This window comes from Lissotriton vulgaris, chromosome 11 (assembly GCF_964263255.1).
Source record: "Lissotriton vulgaris chromosome 11, aLisVul1.2, whole genome shotgun sequence".
NCBI lineage: Eukaryota > Metazoa > Chordata > Amphibia > Caudata > Salamandridae > Lissotriton > Lissotriton vulgaris.
The window spans coordinates 297,008,850-297,025,555 of record NC_141699.1 but is presented as its reverse complement, the minus strand read 5'-3'; the positions used below and the strand labels follow the sequence as shown (position 1 = coordinate 297,025,555).

Genomic DNA, 16,706 nt, shown 5'->3' with positions numbered 1-16,706 from the left:
GTCAGCCATCACCCTCCTCTTTAGTGAGGTTTCACAATCTGGGGCTCACTTTCCATAATTAGAGACGCAGCAGTGCTTTTAGTATATTTTGCCTATCCCTAAAGAATGTCAGTCATAGTAGGTAATACGGTTCAGCGTCTTTGAAATGGAGTATGGGGTTGTGTGTGTGTTTATGTAAGGAGCTGGTATTTGTGCAGCGTGTACCTTGACTGGTGAACTACGGAACGCTGCCGTGGATTTAACCGAGAGACCTAATTTATGATTGACTGTTAGAAGGCAAAATCTTCATAGTGTGATGGGGCTTATCGTGTGGGAAGGTCCTTCAAATGCTGTGTGCGTAGATTGAAGAAGGACTTAAACAGAAGTGTTTTGCTTGCAAATTGAAGATTATTCTTCATGTTCTGTATTAGCACACTGGTAGCATACTCGTCTGCCCCCTCTCCTAACGTATCGAGGTTATTTTTAGTTGTGAAATAGTTATATGGGTATGTGCCATACAGCTCTCTATATAGACAATCTATTATCATCCATTTAGACACAATAATCCTGTAAGGGTGTTGAATGCTGTTCTTCTTAAGTTCATGGTAACGCCTTAGATGTGACCCACAAATCGAATATTAAAATCTTTTTCAGATGATAGACTTCTGTTGATTTTCTACTCCCATTTATTGGCATCCCTCTACTAAGCCATGGACTGATTACCATATACAAATTAGTTGTAAGATGCAGTTGAAATTTGTTGCAAGTTCCTTTGAAGTTGTGCTGCAGGTTTGTGAGGTTTGAGGTGCACAAGTACAGTTGTGCACCGACATATATTTTGGGAGAGTAGGCGGTTCCATCGATCAGTGGAAATGTTTTTAGCACTTTTATGTAAATGTTTTAGTACTAATGTAAGTGACCGATACCAGTGAGTGTCCTTGAGCTCCTCTTTGCCGTCCAGAGGCTAGAATAACATGATGTCCCACAAGCAACAAATCCATGCTCAAGGACTTGTGTGCCCACCAGCTCATGTCAGGATTGAGTTGTTCACTGATCTGAGGATGTCCCAAATAAGGAGTAGGAAATCCATACTCTGTGTCTTATTGGGGTGTGTTACCAGAAATATGCACGGTAGCGACCTTGCAGTGGTTCTGCAGATCTATATTACAGTACATCATAATTGTACTAATCCGGCAGTTGTAATATAACCTAGCTTTTTTGAATTAATTGCTGAATTCTCATGTCACGGCTGAACAGTTGCCTGGGCATAGGTGAATGCCAATTACCAAACTGCAAATGACTTACATATGTTCTAGGAAAATTAACAGCTCTCCATTGCTTCTAAGAGCGCTGTATTGCTCCTGGTGATACTTAACCTGCTGATTACAACACTTTTCAAGAAGTAGGAGCCAGTCATGCTTTGTACCGCACCCCAGGCTTCTTGTAATGGGCTGGTTAAGCACACCTTGCTTTGGGGTAGTTAATGATACTGGGAATGGAATCTGGTGGCGCGAGTTTGTCCTCTGGGCACTGTAAACCTGTTGGAAACGAAAAGATATTCATCTGGAGTAGGCAGCAGTGGATTAGCTTTCGGAAGGCTCCTGCTTGGGATTTATCATCAAACCATTGTATGCATTTGCCAGTATTTACCGCACTACTCTTCAGACTATTTGGAGATCAGGATAAACCTGCTAAGACTGTAGATCGACAGGGCAGCTGTAATCCTTCCACCACTGGCACACGCTATCAGGTCCCTTACTAAAGGTGTGCCTGGCTAGTTTAACCTCTTGCATAGAAGCGGTTATTAACCGGAGGGGTTGGTGCAAACAGCAGCGCATCGCCGTACAGCATGATGTAAATGTTTGCAATTTTATCTTTGTCGCCCTTCACTAAATCGTCTCAAACTATATAGAATGATGCACTTCTCCTGCCCTGTTGGCACAGCTCTCAACAACCATTCTCAGCTGCAGGCACTTTGTTTAATATTGGGCATTATATCTAACAAAGCGTGAAGCCGAACACGCCTGAACCTCTTGAACTGCTTCTCATATCCACCTATTCAACAGAAGGCTCACGTTTTAAGTGTGCTGAAAGCTCTCCTTGCTAAAGATACATTTGTGTCGCTACAATTCCTTAATGTTTGCCCTTCTTTGAAGTACTTGATTCCACAGTGGCACGATACTAACAAGCTCAATCTGCCTTCATGATTGGCAAGAAGAGAGCACACCCCTTAACAGAACGTAAGTGCTTTGCTGTCTTGAAGCCTGCGTTTTCATAACTTCATACCATACTCAGATACATTTTCCAGTGTTGGAGAGAGTTCAGGTAATTGTTGAGGCCCGTGCCCAGTCAAACAAGTAGTTTCACTTTCACATCCTCCCAGCTCCTTAAAGAGGTATGGATGGGGGAACCTGGTGTTGGACAGACGCCTGCTGAAGCGGCTGCAGCATCGATCTATCATCTAACCTCAAACTGCATTCTTCTAGGGATAAAAATGTGCACAGAGGAAAAGGGGGTGGTTAGTCCTTGTATTTATCCAAGATATAGTGCGAGTTATTTGGCTGACAGACTGGGTTTGACTTTGTGGCCTGAGCACGCTACAACCCTTAAAAGTGTATCATATTGGTAAGAGGTATGACAAATATTGTAGTCTTCCCTCTAAATTCTAACTATGTTCTACCAAGCCTTTGCACGTCCACAACCTGTCAAGTACAACTTACATTTTTTAAAGATTGCATAACACCTCCCCCTAGTTAATCAGTCCTGCTACACTAACTTTTTCTCTAAACAGTTGTGTGACGCGGTCCCGCATTATTGTCAGGCGAAGGTAGAGAGACAGGCAGAGCAGAGTCCTGCAGATACAACGACCTCAAACTTGGGTGCATTTAGTTTGTTCATCCTCTTCACTGTATGTTCTAAATTTCCATTCTTTCATTCTGGCCGCATAACAGGACCTTTTAAAATATATTTAAAAGTTTCAGCTTCTGGCAAAGAAAAGCTGCGTTCACCACTGACATCGGGATACATAAATGATTGCACAGGTGCCCCTGCGACCGGAAATAGAATTTCAACAGTTGGATTGTGTCTGAGAAGCAGTAATGATTTCCTTGGAGCTTGTGGAATGAGGAATAATTTCACTGACCTTGACAGGTCTTATCAAATCTCTCCCATTATGAAGAGGTTACGTTGGCTGTGGGTAACAACGTGTTTGTCTTTTAAATCTCTCTGCATATCCCATAGTATTGAACATAGTTGTAGTCCACATTTTCTGACACACAGTTCTACATTGTACGCGCTTGTTTTTACTGTGCTCCAGAGACCATTGAATTCAGAGTTGGCGAATGAACACTTAGCCATTGCCAAGCTCTAGTATCGACCTCTCTTACAGGGCAGGTCCATGCTGCTGACCAGGAGTTTAAATTGCTGCGGTCAGTGACCTACTATTAAACAGTACACATCCTTTCATCTCTAGCGCCAAGCAAACTTTGTGAATGTGCTCTTCATGAATTCAAATTGGAACAGAAGGGAGAAGGCTCTATAGCATTCACTTAATAAAAGCAAATGCATCATTTAGCTTAAATCTTAATGTTTTAGATTCTAATAGTGGTATTCTTTCTATTGGGACACAACTCAAGTGAAGACGAGACCCTGTTTCACAGTTCAGAGCAATGTTAAGGTGAATGTATAAACAAAATTTCATAAGGATTTATTTGAAGTGTTGTGAAATTCCAGCACTGTGTTGGCTGATGAGGCTCAATATTGTCTCAAAATATAATCTGTCTGGGTACACAATACAATTTTGCCCTCTTTTAAAATAATTATTGAACACTGAGTGGCAGAAAATTGTTAATCTCTGATAGTCAGTTGAGATTTATTAAGGTACATTCACTAATGACAAGTTTATCTGAGCAAAAAATTTACTGTCGTGGTTGTTCAGGCCTGTGAATTACTAATTGGAGCCACAACCTCCATCTTCAAACTGCAGCCAGGAGTTGTTTGAACAAATTAATTTCACTGGCGCCTTCATTAAGGGATCCATGGAGGATCAGTCCGAAGTAAAGTAGCTGGACTACGAAAGCGCACGCTGGCCGAGGCACCAGTGACTGTTCTTGACTTCACAAACTGAGGACCAGCATTTTCTCAGTAATTTTGTTTTTTATCCTTTTAACGTATATTTGATGCATTAAGAAAACCAGCATCATTGGCCATGTAATTTGAAATAAGCCGTGGTCAAAACTGCAAGATTCACAAGGAATAATTGAATATGGTAAAGCTACTAAACAATACAATTTGAACTGAAGTATGAAGCCTGTGGGTGGAACTAGTTCCAAAGAAATTGGATTTATGGCTGGTCTGAGCCATGGTTTAGTAGTGACCCTAATTCTCTTTACTACAAATTAAAGTAATAATTGCAACAATAACTGTGCGAATGGAATAGACAGTGTTGGTAATTCATTTGTCTGATGATGGCTTTGGTTGTTCACTCCCAAACGCCTCTGACTTTTCTAAAAGTCACATATCTGTTCCAACTTTTCACTCTGTCCCAGAAGATGCCGTTCTTCTCCCTATAGCCATGCTTTGGAATATGTATCTGTTATAAGGCAGGACCCAGGTTATCCAATCAAGAAATAGCAGAGACGTTCATCCCCCCCCGACCCCCCCCCCGGCCCCCCCCCCCCCCCCGGCTGAAAATGCATCTCCATTGCAGTTTACCAGGAATAATGCAGACAGGCTGATGGCCTGAGGTGGGATGACTTACTCCGATGTCAGACTTCAGTTTAGGGGTCTCCAGCCTTTTCTACAATGAGAGCTACTTCAGCTCAAGCAGCATCATCTCGAGCTACTAACAAATGCTATCCCTGTGTAATATGACTGCTCCTGTTAACGATACACTAGCGACCATCCAAAACGTCCTGGTGCGTTACCAGCAGCAATGCAGGAAAAGTAATATTAATGAGAAATGCCTTTCACGTGACTAATGAAATAACAGCCAAACACACTCTGACACAAACAACATGGTGCAGCAATAAGTGTCCCCACCTCAGCTTGAATATTTCAGCTATCAGCTTTAATGACATTTTGCTGATGTAGCCATTTTGTCTTCATTAAACAACGTATCAGTTTCCGAAGATAAACTTAAAAAAATGTTTATTATCAAAGTCCTCTTCTAATTTGGGCAGACTAATTTCTCGAATTTCTTTTGTGAAAGAAACATCATTTTTGCTTTCAAAATACAAAATTCCACTTTTAGTAAATCCACGGTCCACAAACATCTGTTGATAACTTTTATCGAGTATTCACTTGTAAAAATGCTTCACATGCACAAAATCTGCTTCAAATGTTTAAGCTTTATGATCACATGTTATGGATGCTCCTCCTAATGCCAGAGATGCTAATGATGCTCGTCAATATACCAGAGACACCTCTGTGCTAAGGCTGTGATGCAGTAACAGCCAGGATGCCCACAAGGCATCCGTTATGGCCATTATTATGCCAGGGATAGCACCATTATGTCACAGGTTGCCAAAATGAAGTTAGTCATGCCAGCGATGGCAGCCAGAATGCGCAACTAGATCAAGAATGCCCGAAATATTAATTTTTATATCAGACACACTGCTATGCCAGAAACAGACAATTGTGCCTGAGATAAATCCCATATAATGGAAAGCAACAAATATGCATGCACAGTGAGGTGCAGGAGAGATTCCTAGTTCTGGATCCAGCTCCTCAACTCCTGAGCTCCTGGACTGTACATGTTCCCAACTCAGACTTTCTCTCTGATTCCTGTTGGCACACACTTTGGTGAGACTGCTCTGACTCTGACTACCGTTCGTTCCTGGTCCATTGTTCACACACAGTGTAACTGACTGTGGGGCCTGCAACACGTCCAATCTCCTTGAGACTGCTAGATTGAGAGGGTATACATATGTTCATGCTACAGGCCCCACAGGCCTTCAAAGTGAGTGTTTATATCTTAGCATGATGCCCTTTCATTGATTTAGCTGATAGCCACTGTAAGGATCTTGAGATGAGCAGTGCTGTCACTTTTAATGTGGATAAATCCTCTAAACAAAGAACTGTACTGAGCTTCACAAGCTACTGAAAGGCTGTTTGTGAGCTACCTGTACATACATACTTTCTTTGGAAGTTTTACTCAGGAGGGATTGCCTGGGTAGTTTATTATCACGAAGATTAAATTAAATACACATTGGGGGATTTATTTGAAAAATAATTTTGAAAGTCGTATTTTAATTGTGACATTTTTCCTCTTTTAAAAATATGCAGTACTATTAATAGCTCTTCCCTAGTTAACCTGTTGGTTGAACTCCAGTGGATTCAGACAGCATCTCCTAGGCTTTTAACTGGTGCCAAACCGATCAGGGGCAACATTCTCCTAGCAAGATTGCCAGTGATCAGATATATTTTCTACAAGGTGTTGAGTATTAACCGTCAGACTGTGCTTGGCCTGGTACAAGTCTTCATTGATAACCCTGTTGGAACGTATTCACTGTTCTTTCTCTGAGCTAATGCGACCAAGTGACCATTCTTCCTCCAGGTTGGTTTCTGTTCTATAGGACTTTATCCCCGGTTTTAATCACATTCCTAAAAGTTATCATCTTGTATCCTGCTGTGCTCGTAATTGTTTCCCCTAGCTATCCGTTCTTTCTCTCTCTCTCTCCCTGTAAGCATAAGATTCAATAATGTCTATTTTAACTAAGTCATTCTTCGCAGTCATGCAGTTTGAAAATCAATTTCGAACGATAAAAGCTGGCTTGCCACTCTGAAAGATGTGCATCTTGATTTGGAGTACATAGGTCATTTTGAGCATGTCACTATTGTGACATTATCTTTCCAGGCCATATGAATGGATGTTTCACAAACCTGAATGGGGAAAACAAGGAAAATCAGTACTCCAAGGAGGAAATCTCTGACCAGTGCATAGGCATCCAGCAGCATGGAGTCTTTACAAATTCTAATCTATTTATGGTGGTCTAATGAGCTCTCTAATAGGAAAAATGAAGAGCACATTCTTTGTAAAGCTTCTCTAGTAATTGACTCTTGAGGTGATGGAAGAGCAGCATTTAAATACCATTTACCGCATATTTGCTGCAGTGATTTTTGCGCTGTGCGGCTGTTTTCGCAAAACCGTGTTACATGACGAGCTCAGCTCGTCATCCGCACACGCCACCCGTGGCTGATGACGAGCTGAGCTCGTCATCAGCATCGAAGGGGTTAATGATGTACATTAGAAGCAGTTAGGCTCTGTTTAAACGTAGTGTTGAAGTTCCTGAAGCAAACAGAAGAAGCATCTTGAGGTTTGTGCACAAGTCAACTATTTTGTGAATTCAACTATTTTGTGGCTATAGATATGGGTGCATAAAGTATTTCCCTTAATGGGCTTGATTAACCTCATGTTAATCTTGTATTTTGCTTTACAGTACGACGGAGCGGGAGAAGATAGGGATTCCTACGGAGCCTGAATCTGCAGACAGCAACACTTACCCACCTGCCATTGTGATATATGTTGTGGATCCTTTCTCGTACACTGCAGAGGATGAATCTACTTCCACCAATCTATGGCTTCTGAGTCTAATGCGATGCTACACTGAGATGCTGGACAGTTTACCCAATAATGTCAGAAATTCGACCGTTATTCAGGTTCGTCTTGTGCTTTTTCTCTCCTTGATTACATTATATGTTTTCACCTTTCTCTAAATCTCTGTTCTGAATTCCATTTTGTCCCATTTCCTTTCTTCCTCCATAGATCTCTGCAACACTTAGCTTTCAATCCTTACTGTGTTTCTTGCCTGTTTTTGATATAACTTTGTCTCGCTTATAGATTCAGTTGTAAAAGTAATGGGTCGGGTTCTCCATCAGAGACTATTATCTTGGGCAGAGGACAACATGATTCTGTCGGAAGTTCAGTATGGATTTCGATAGGGACGGTCTACTGTTGCTCAGTGTCTTAACTTATTTCTGATACTAAGCAAATACACTGTTGCTCGCCTTGGGACCATTCACCTTACCTTCATGGACTTGTCATCGGCTTTCGATTGTGTTAACAGGAATAAGCTATGGCAGTCCATGAGGGCAATGGGAGTGGAGAGCAGTATCCTACATTTTTTAGAAGACCTACATCAGTCCACCGAAGCCAACGTGAGGTTTTCCCATGATTTGCGTGTAACAAGAGATTTTAATATTAAAAAGGGAGTCCGGCAAGGTTGTATTCTGGCTCCCTTCTTATTTAATTTTTATATGAACGACTTGGATAGCGTACTAAGGGCAATTGGGGCGGACTGCCCTAGGGTTGGACGGCGAGGGATTCCCGTCCTGTTATATGCGGACGATGCCGTCCTCATATCCAGACTGAAAAGGGTTTTCAATCACTTCTATCCGCCTTCTCTGAATTTATGGCAGATAGGGATCTGACTATCAATAATTCCACATCTTATGTTATGCAAGTGGGGCACCCTACCAAGAAGAATTTCCAATTTAGAGTGGGAGATTCAATCATACCCCACACACCACGTTTTCATATCTAGGGGTCCTCTGACGAGTTCAATTGGGCTCCCATATTATTGAAAAAAAAAGGGAACATTTCCAGGGTGAATGCAGCAATCTTTAACTTTGCTTCCAAATTAGGGAAGAAACCCACCGAAGCTGTGTTACTAGTGTACCAGGCCAAAAGCCTGGCCATAGCTTCTTATGGCAGAGAAATATGGGGATATAACGGGGGATAATCCCTTCAAATAGTGGAAAATGACTTCCTGAAACGCCTATTATGTGTCCCACGTGGCACACCTAATTAAGCTGTTCATGAGGAGTTGGGGGTCCCCTATGTAAATGATGTACTTTCTTTGCGACCACTGATTTGCAGGTTATATTGTTGGTTGAACCCAGATCTTCCTCTGACGCTTATGATTATAAAAGATTGTAAGTCCCTTGATAACTCAGCGTGTATTCCGTGGCTGAGGTACGTTAAGACCAGTCTGGGCAGGTTAGGGTGGGAGGACCTTTTTATTAATCCCGAATGTGCGCGCTACATACCCTATGGGTATGTAGCGCGCTATATAAATTCGCTGACTTGACTTGACTATTACAAATAGGGATATGGAGAAAATTCAAATTACCTTTCTGGCGGAAAGGAACATGGACAGAGAGGCTAAGGAGGTACAGAAACCAAGTGTGCGGGCATGCATATTGCTCAAAACAACCCCAAGAGCAGAACCATATCTCATGGGGTTGTTGTCCTCGCACCAGAAATTCCTATTAACCAGGTTCCATCTCAACCTTTTCCAACTCCTGCTCGCCAGAGCCAAATTTTTTATTAAAAATAAAGCTTCAGCTCTCTGCGGCTGCGACGGAAAGTCTCCACAGGATATGCTGCATTTTATGTTTTTATGTAAACTGTATGAATTTCCTCGCAAACGCTTTCTGGTACCTACCTTAAAAAGATTGAATTTTAGGCAGGCTCGTCCCGCATTGGTGTACCTTCAACTTTTGAAAAAGGACTGCTTAATTTTTGTTGTGGGATTTTTAAAAGCAACTGTTAATTTTAGAAGCTATATGGATCTGTAAGGAGTTTTCCTTTGGCTTTAAATTATTTATGTCATTGTTCTTGCTGTTCCGGATATGTCAGCGATGCACTGTCACTTATATTTGTTTTTATGATGTGTAACTTTTATGGTTTGTACTATAAACTGAATAAAGTTTTTTATTGATTGATTGATATAGCTTTGTCTTTTTCAGATTGATCATATGCCTATAATTACTGTCCCCTTTTTTATGTTGAGCATTAAATTTGTTATTATGAAAAGTGCAAGATGTTGGCCTGTGATTTAAAGATGGGTGTCATACGAGTGTATACAGCCGAAGACCTGTTTCATTCACAGCTGTGTTTAGCTTGGTTTAGAGTAGCTTTGACTCTTATTCATACTGTTTTGTGACCTGCAGATTGTGCCTTGCGAGTATATGCTCCAAACAGTGAAAGATGAGCAGGTCTTCTACATCCAACAATTGAAGTCCCTGGCCTTCTCTGTGTACTGCCAGTGCCGTCGGCCACTGCCCACCCAAATCCACATTAAATCTATGACTGGTTTTGGACCGGCCTCCAGCATTGAAGTAACCCTCAATAACCAAGAGGTTTGTAATAAGGGGTTAAGAAGCTTCTTGTGTAAAAGAATAAAAATACTGTTTAATTTTTTATGTGTAAGGAAAGGTTATCAAATATAAAGTAGGATGTTTTCTATTGGGAAAGACTGGTTCAAGATTTAAAAGGTGTTGACTGATGTGCATGCGTTATGTTTTAAACTTCGTACAGTGCATAAAATTTACCTGATGGCATCTTTACCACATGTCCGAAGCAGAGTTCGGCTTTTTCAATACCTCATCTCTATAGTTGGGACTTTAGAATAAAGAGCAGACTCAACACAAGATTCTTGGATATTTTAGGCTAGAATTCACCACCTAAACGTGCTTCAAATTCAACACTATCCCTTATTTGAAACCTCCCAAAAAAATATCCTCACCCATATCGCCATCTTGGGAGCGCTAGACGGAGCAAACTGCATGTTGGCTGCCTTGCTGAATTATTCAAAATTGTTGTGGCATCCATAATAACTTATAAGATTGTACCTTGGGACCATATGTTAACTGCAGTGGAGAGTGCCTTTTCTCTGCCAACGAGATGTAACCTTTTATTTAAGCTATGACCAGCCACATGGTTAGACGTCATTGCTGTGGTTATTTATTCCTAGCTGTTTAAGATGCCCTTACCCCCTCATTGCAAAATACAGAGCACCATTTTAAGTGCAGAAAGGGAAATGAATCTCACTTTTACTGAAATAATCTTGGTCATAGTGTAATCTAGTTTTTGGGTATGGCTTTACATCCCGCTGTTGCCACACTATATATGATCAACAGATAAAGGGCTTTAAGAAATACTATTGAAAGGGGGGCTTTGGGGTAGACGTTGTGTGATTCTGCTAAAATAATGTATTGGATTACATTTTTTGCATTTGAGAAAGCTTATGCTCAGCACAGCAGAACTCCGTTCATAATGGTGACAAGCCACTGATTGAGGTTATAGTCCTGATCTGTTTATTATGTAAACTTCTGACATAGGCAGTAGGCCGAACTTATTTATTTTGAAAAGCATATGGTAGTCAATAGGCCTTTAAGGGTGGATTGTCATTACACTGTGCACTAGATACTGGCTGACATGATTGATAATTAATCGTTTTATGCTTCTCTGCCATACAGTTCTCATCTCATTCACTGTTGAGCACTAGACAGCGAAATTTTTTTCAATCCCGAATAGCTGGAAAAATCCGTCTGCACAGCAATATTTTTCTGTCAGACTACTAACCTCCGATTCCTTACAATAGAGCACTCACCAGACGATCTAGAAATTCTTGAGCAGTACCTCTGCGTGACGGTAAATGGCACTGGGCAGTTCTGCATCTGCGTCATCAATGTCAGCTGTTCAGCACTTAGTAGAGAATTTCAGATATTTGGGCTATGAATGTGATGTTTCAACCTCAGTCCTGGATTTTGGTGAAACTGACTCTAAGGCTGCTGGGTCTGATGGCTTTTTCCATCCTGCTGGTGAAGTACACTCAATACCATATGGGGCTGTCCCATTGGGCACAGCACCAGGGGAATCTCTCCGACCTGATCCAGGTTATGAATGTTATGTTAAAACGGGTCTTTTATAGCGCACGGCTACTCCTAGGAGTGCCCCGGCGCTTTGCCAAAAACCCGAGCAAGGCGAGACCGGGGCAGATGCAGGGCCAACAGGAAAGTTAGTGGGTAGAAAGCCATGTCTTCAGCTCCTTCCTAAAGACCAGTAAGTTGCTGATTTTCATGAGGGAGACGGGCAAAGAATTCCAACACCGAGGCGCAAGGCATCGGAAAGATCGTCCTCCAATTCTAGCCCGCCTGATGGAAGGAACAGAAGCCATAGCCAAAGAGGCCGATCTCAAGGTTCTAGAAGGTACGTAAAAAGTAAGGCGCCTCCTAATATATCTGGCCCCTTCATGGTGTGGCGCCTTAAAGGCAAGAGTCAGTGATTTAAAAGTAATCCGTCTTGAGACAGGAAGCCAGTAGAGCTTTTTGAGCAACTCCGATGCACTCCCTCTTCGCTCAAGGCCATAAATGGCCCTTGCGGCAGAGTTCTGTACCACCTGAAGGCGCCCCAGAAGAAATTTTGGCAATCCCAGGTAGAGCACATTCGCATAGTCCAAGCGTGAGCCTATCAAGGCCTGCACAGTAATCTTTCTATGCTCAAAAGACAAGATTGGGAGGGATTTCTTTAACATTTTCAAAATGCCAAAGCATTTCCCTGTGAGTTCCCGAATCTGAGGCCCAAAAGAAAGGTCATCATCAATCTGAAACCCAAGGTTCTTTGCTTTGGAGGAGGCGTCTGCCGGAGGATACATGTCCGGAGGCCACCAGGCCTTCCATCTAGGATCAGGCGAGCAGCCAAAGAAAAGCAGCTCCGATTTATCGGAATTGCATTTCAGACTGCTGTTTAAACCAGTCAAAGACCGGCCCAAAACAGCTTCTGATCTGCATACCGTCAAAGTCAGAGCCCTTTGAGCAGGTGAAAAGGAGCTGGGTGTCATCAGCGTAGGATACGATCTGGGCACCAAACGACTCCGCCACTGCCGCCAGAGGGGCCATATAGATGTTGAAAAGGATGGGGCTTAAAATAGAGTCCTGAGGCACCCCCACCTCCAATGGCGGCATATCGGCGAAGTAAGGTGGTGCCCAGACCATTTGCCGGCGGCCGGCCAGAAATGACTCAAACCACTTCAACACCGTTCCGCGTAGTCCGATCTCCCAGAGTCTTAAAAGGAGACCGTTGTGGGGAACGGTGTCGAAGGCCGCCGACAAATCCAGCATAACTAATATGGCCTTTCCTCCAGTGTCTAATACTTCCCTTGAATACTGCAAAAGATCTGCCCTGCTGGTTGACAAACGACAGTTGGATCAGAGGAAGTCCCCTCTCCATTCCCCACCCTGGAGCTCACAGTGGTGACTAATGCATCACTTCTGGGTTGGGACAGCCACCTGTAGGAAATGAAAATCAGAGGACTGTTGTCTCGCCTTCATATCAATCTTATGGAGCTGATGGATATGCCCTTGATACTAAAGGCTTTCAGCCATCCATCAGGAAAAGTCTAGTTCAGGTACTCAGAGACCACACCACCACCATGTGGTATAGCAACAGGTAGACTAGAATGGGGGCGTGGACCCTGTGCCAGGAGGCACTGTGCCTCTGGTCTTGTCTGGAGCACCAGTTTATTTTCCTGGTTGAGTAGCAGCTGGCTGATCTCTGAACACGAGAGCAGACTAATTCAGCTGTCGATGCCCTGCGGATCACGAACGTGTATACATACCGATGGTGACACAAGGTTTTTTTCAGAGAATGGAGAGATCCATGACACGAATGTCCGCATTTCTGCGCATTGAAGTTTCCAAAGCGGCTCTAGCTTGGATACACACGCCGATTAGACTGAAGCTTGGGACTACTCTACGCCTTCTGAACCGGGTTCTCATAAATATCAAGATCGGCGTACCCAAGTCATCCTGGTGGCTCCGGACTGGACTAGGTTTTGGTATCCCGAACTCCTGAGCATGAGCGTCAGTCCTCCGATCAGACATCCCTTTCTGAAGGACCTTCTGTCACAGCAACAGGGCAGGGTTCTTCACCTAAACCTGCACACGCTCCACCTTAATGTTTATGATCTTCTACCCGAGATGTGTGATATCAGCCTGGCAGCCAGGCAAAAACTGTAGATGGGACAAATTTGTCCTCTATCCCATATTCCATACGGTTGATTTACTTTTTGCCTCCTTGTCTGAGGTGCTTTTATCTGTGCTGTCATTAGCCCAGCAAGGCTTTTTCCTTAGGCACCTTTAAAGGGCATCTTTCTAGCATTTCGGATGTTTTTTTTTTTTTTTTTTTTGCTTCCTTATTAGCCCTCATTTCTAAAGTCACCTCTTGTGACGTGTTTGCTTAAGGGCCTGCAATATTTGTTCTTTCCTACCCCTTTTGTCATGCCACAGTGAGACCTCAGTCTGGTTCTGATGTTCATTGGGTATTCTCTCATTCAAGCCTCTGCATAGCTGTCTTCTACAGCTACTGACCCTTAAGACTGTATTCTTGGTGGCCATTACATCGGCCAGAAGGTCAATTGGCTTCAGGCTTTTTCAATCAACCTCCATAAGCCAGCTTCTATCCAGCCAGACTGGTTCTTTGAACTTATGCCTCCTTTCTACCGAAAGTGGGGACTCAATTCCACATGAGCAAAGCACCACGCTGCCAACATTTTTCTCCCGACCATATCCTTTAAAAGAAGAGCAGACACTCCATTGTGTGGACCCAAAAAGAACCCTCTCTTTTTACATCAATCACACAACAAAGAACACTGGGTAGACAATCAGCTTTTCATTGGGCTCGCTAGAGCAAAAAAATTACGAGGCAGTGCAAAACCGGACCATCAATCGATGGATTGTACGCTGTATCAAAGTGTTAAACACTAGCCTATGGGCACATTGCACCAGGACCAGACATGGCTTGTTTTGTATAGAATTGTCTTTCATGGCAATATGAACATTGGTGTTGCCCTTCACCACCAAAACCATGATTGTTTAGTTGTCTTAACTTGTTTATATGACGTTTACTATCCAGAATGCTGCAAGGGTTTTACTTTATTACCTTCAAGTTCATAGTTTGTTCTGTGTGTTATGGTTTTAAAAAATTCCATTTAGCAATTATTTGAGAATGTCGGTCTTAATGACAGTTATTTGATCATCCTGATATGATGTATGCCCATTGGTTATTTTGCATTGTTTTACATTTCGTTCTCCATCATCAGTCTTCAACAAAATTGCAATGCAGTCTTTGTTGTGTACTTGACTGGTGCGGTCAACCACCTTGCTTTTTCTTGCCATCTTTTAGCAACCTTAATTGTATTTTGATCCATTTATGTTTGTCATTTTTACATCCTTTAGTATTCTACATTTTGTTTTAACTTGTGAAGCCTTATAGAGGTATAGCTTAGGTTTACCAATGCCAAACTCATTCACTTGTTTTTGGATCATATCAGTGGGTTGGTGTGCTCAGCCAGTCACACACAGCATATTTGCAAACTATTTTCCAATTCATTAGTGTAGGGACTGAAGGAGAAGTATGCAGGTAGAGTTGATATTTGCACCAAATGGGTAGACTTTTTACATTGCGTGTCACAATGTGAAACCAAAAGTAGTGCTCTTATTAATTATACCTACATTTTTATTTACAGCGTCCCAACCCAATCCAGCTGTATTCCCCACCCTTCATACTGGCACCAATCAAAGACAAACAGACAGAGATGGGGGAGGCTTCTGGAGAAGCCAGCCAGAGGTACAACGTCCTTTTCGTGAGCTATTGCTTGTCTCATGACCAACGCTGGCTGCTGGCATCCTGCACTGACCTCCATGGAGAACTTCTGGAAACCTGCATTGTGAACATTGATGTGCCCAACAGGTAGTCTGAAAACATCCGTTTATCTATGAAAGCAGCTGCATGCAAATTATTTGATCACTTTTCATCCTGGGGATGAGCCCTTCATCAAGACTAGTGTGAGCACAGAGCAATTGCATGAGTACATCACCAATCCACTCCCTGCCCCCTTTTGCACCTTTCTTCATCATAGCCACAAACACGCATCACAATATTGCTTGCATCGCAGCCAGAGTGAGAGAATGCCTTAGACTGTTGATCCATTAAACAAAATGTAAAACTAATTTTCATTTTTTTAAATTTGTAGACTACATGTTAAAATATTAGTGAAGCATCACCCATATGTAAGGGAGGAACTGCTGGCGTAGGGGAAGCAATGAAGGCCTTGAAGCACTCTGTATATTTTACAGCCATCAGAGTATTAGTTAGAAAATAAGGTCACACTAGTGAGGAGGTGGCATTTATTGTTTCACTAAGGTTCAGCATTTCGGCTCTGGTGAAAGCTCTTACTTTTGAGAAAGCATAACATAATAGAAGTAATTCTTCTGTGTTATTTATAGAGGGTACTGCATCTTCTCAAGCTAGGTTTTATTCTTTCAGATCTGTGAAGGGCAGAGCCAATGGGATAGGTTAAATTAGGCAGTATTGTCATTTTTCACAGTTCTTTTGAAACTATGCATGACTGGTCCCTTTCACTTGCATCGAAGTCCTGCCGAAGGACGTCTTTCTTGCACTTAAAATAGATTCAGTGTGCTAGGTTTCATTGCAGTTTACATACATAATGGTTTTCCTTGGGTCTCTCCAGGTCACGGAGGAGTAAAGTCTCTGCTCGAAAAAATGGTCTACAGAAGCTGTGGGAATGGTGCATTGGGATAGTACAGATGACATCACTGCCATGGAGAATCGTAATAGGCCGCCTCGGGCGAGTGGGACACGGGGAATTGAAAGGTAACCTTAACAAGAACCTGTTTGGTTAAATGTCACATACTATGTGAGTGTTACGAACTACCATATCTGAATCTAACAGATTTTCTTTTGTTTGGTTGCTGTATGTGTATATATGTTCCTAGCATCTGTGACTGTAGATATATATATGGGTCTTCATACTCCGGCAATCTGGTGTTGGGCTCTGTCGTTTGCAAGTTGTTGTGACTTGCAAGACGACATTGAAGAAAAACAAGTGCTGTTACTCCTCCCCTAGTCCACAATGCACATG

General features: G+C 42.4%; 1 protein-coding gene across 1 annotated transcript in view; it reads left to right on the top strand.

Annotated features, from left to right (window-relative positions):
• The window catches only part of MED13L (mediator complex subunit 13L), a 1,083,173-nt gene that overhangs the window by 973,477 nt on the left and 92,990 nt on the right, over positions 1-16,706 (top strand). Inside the window, exons 22-25 of the mRNA XM_086943260.1 lie at positions 7,419-7,638; positions 9,934-10,122; positions 15,291-15,514; positions 16,296-16,438. Coding sequence (XP_086799386.1) covers positions 7,419-7,638; positions 9,934-10,122; positions 15,291-15,514; positions 16,296-16,438 — 776 coding nt within the window. The remainder of the gene's footprint in view (positions 1-7,418; positions 7,639-9,933; positions 10,123-15,290; positions 15,515-16,295; positions 16,439-16,706) is intronic.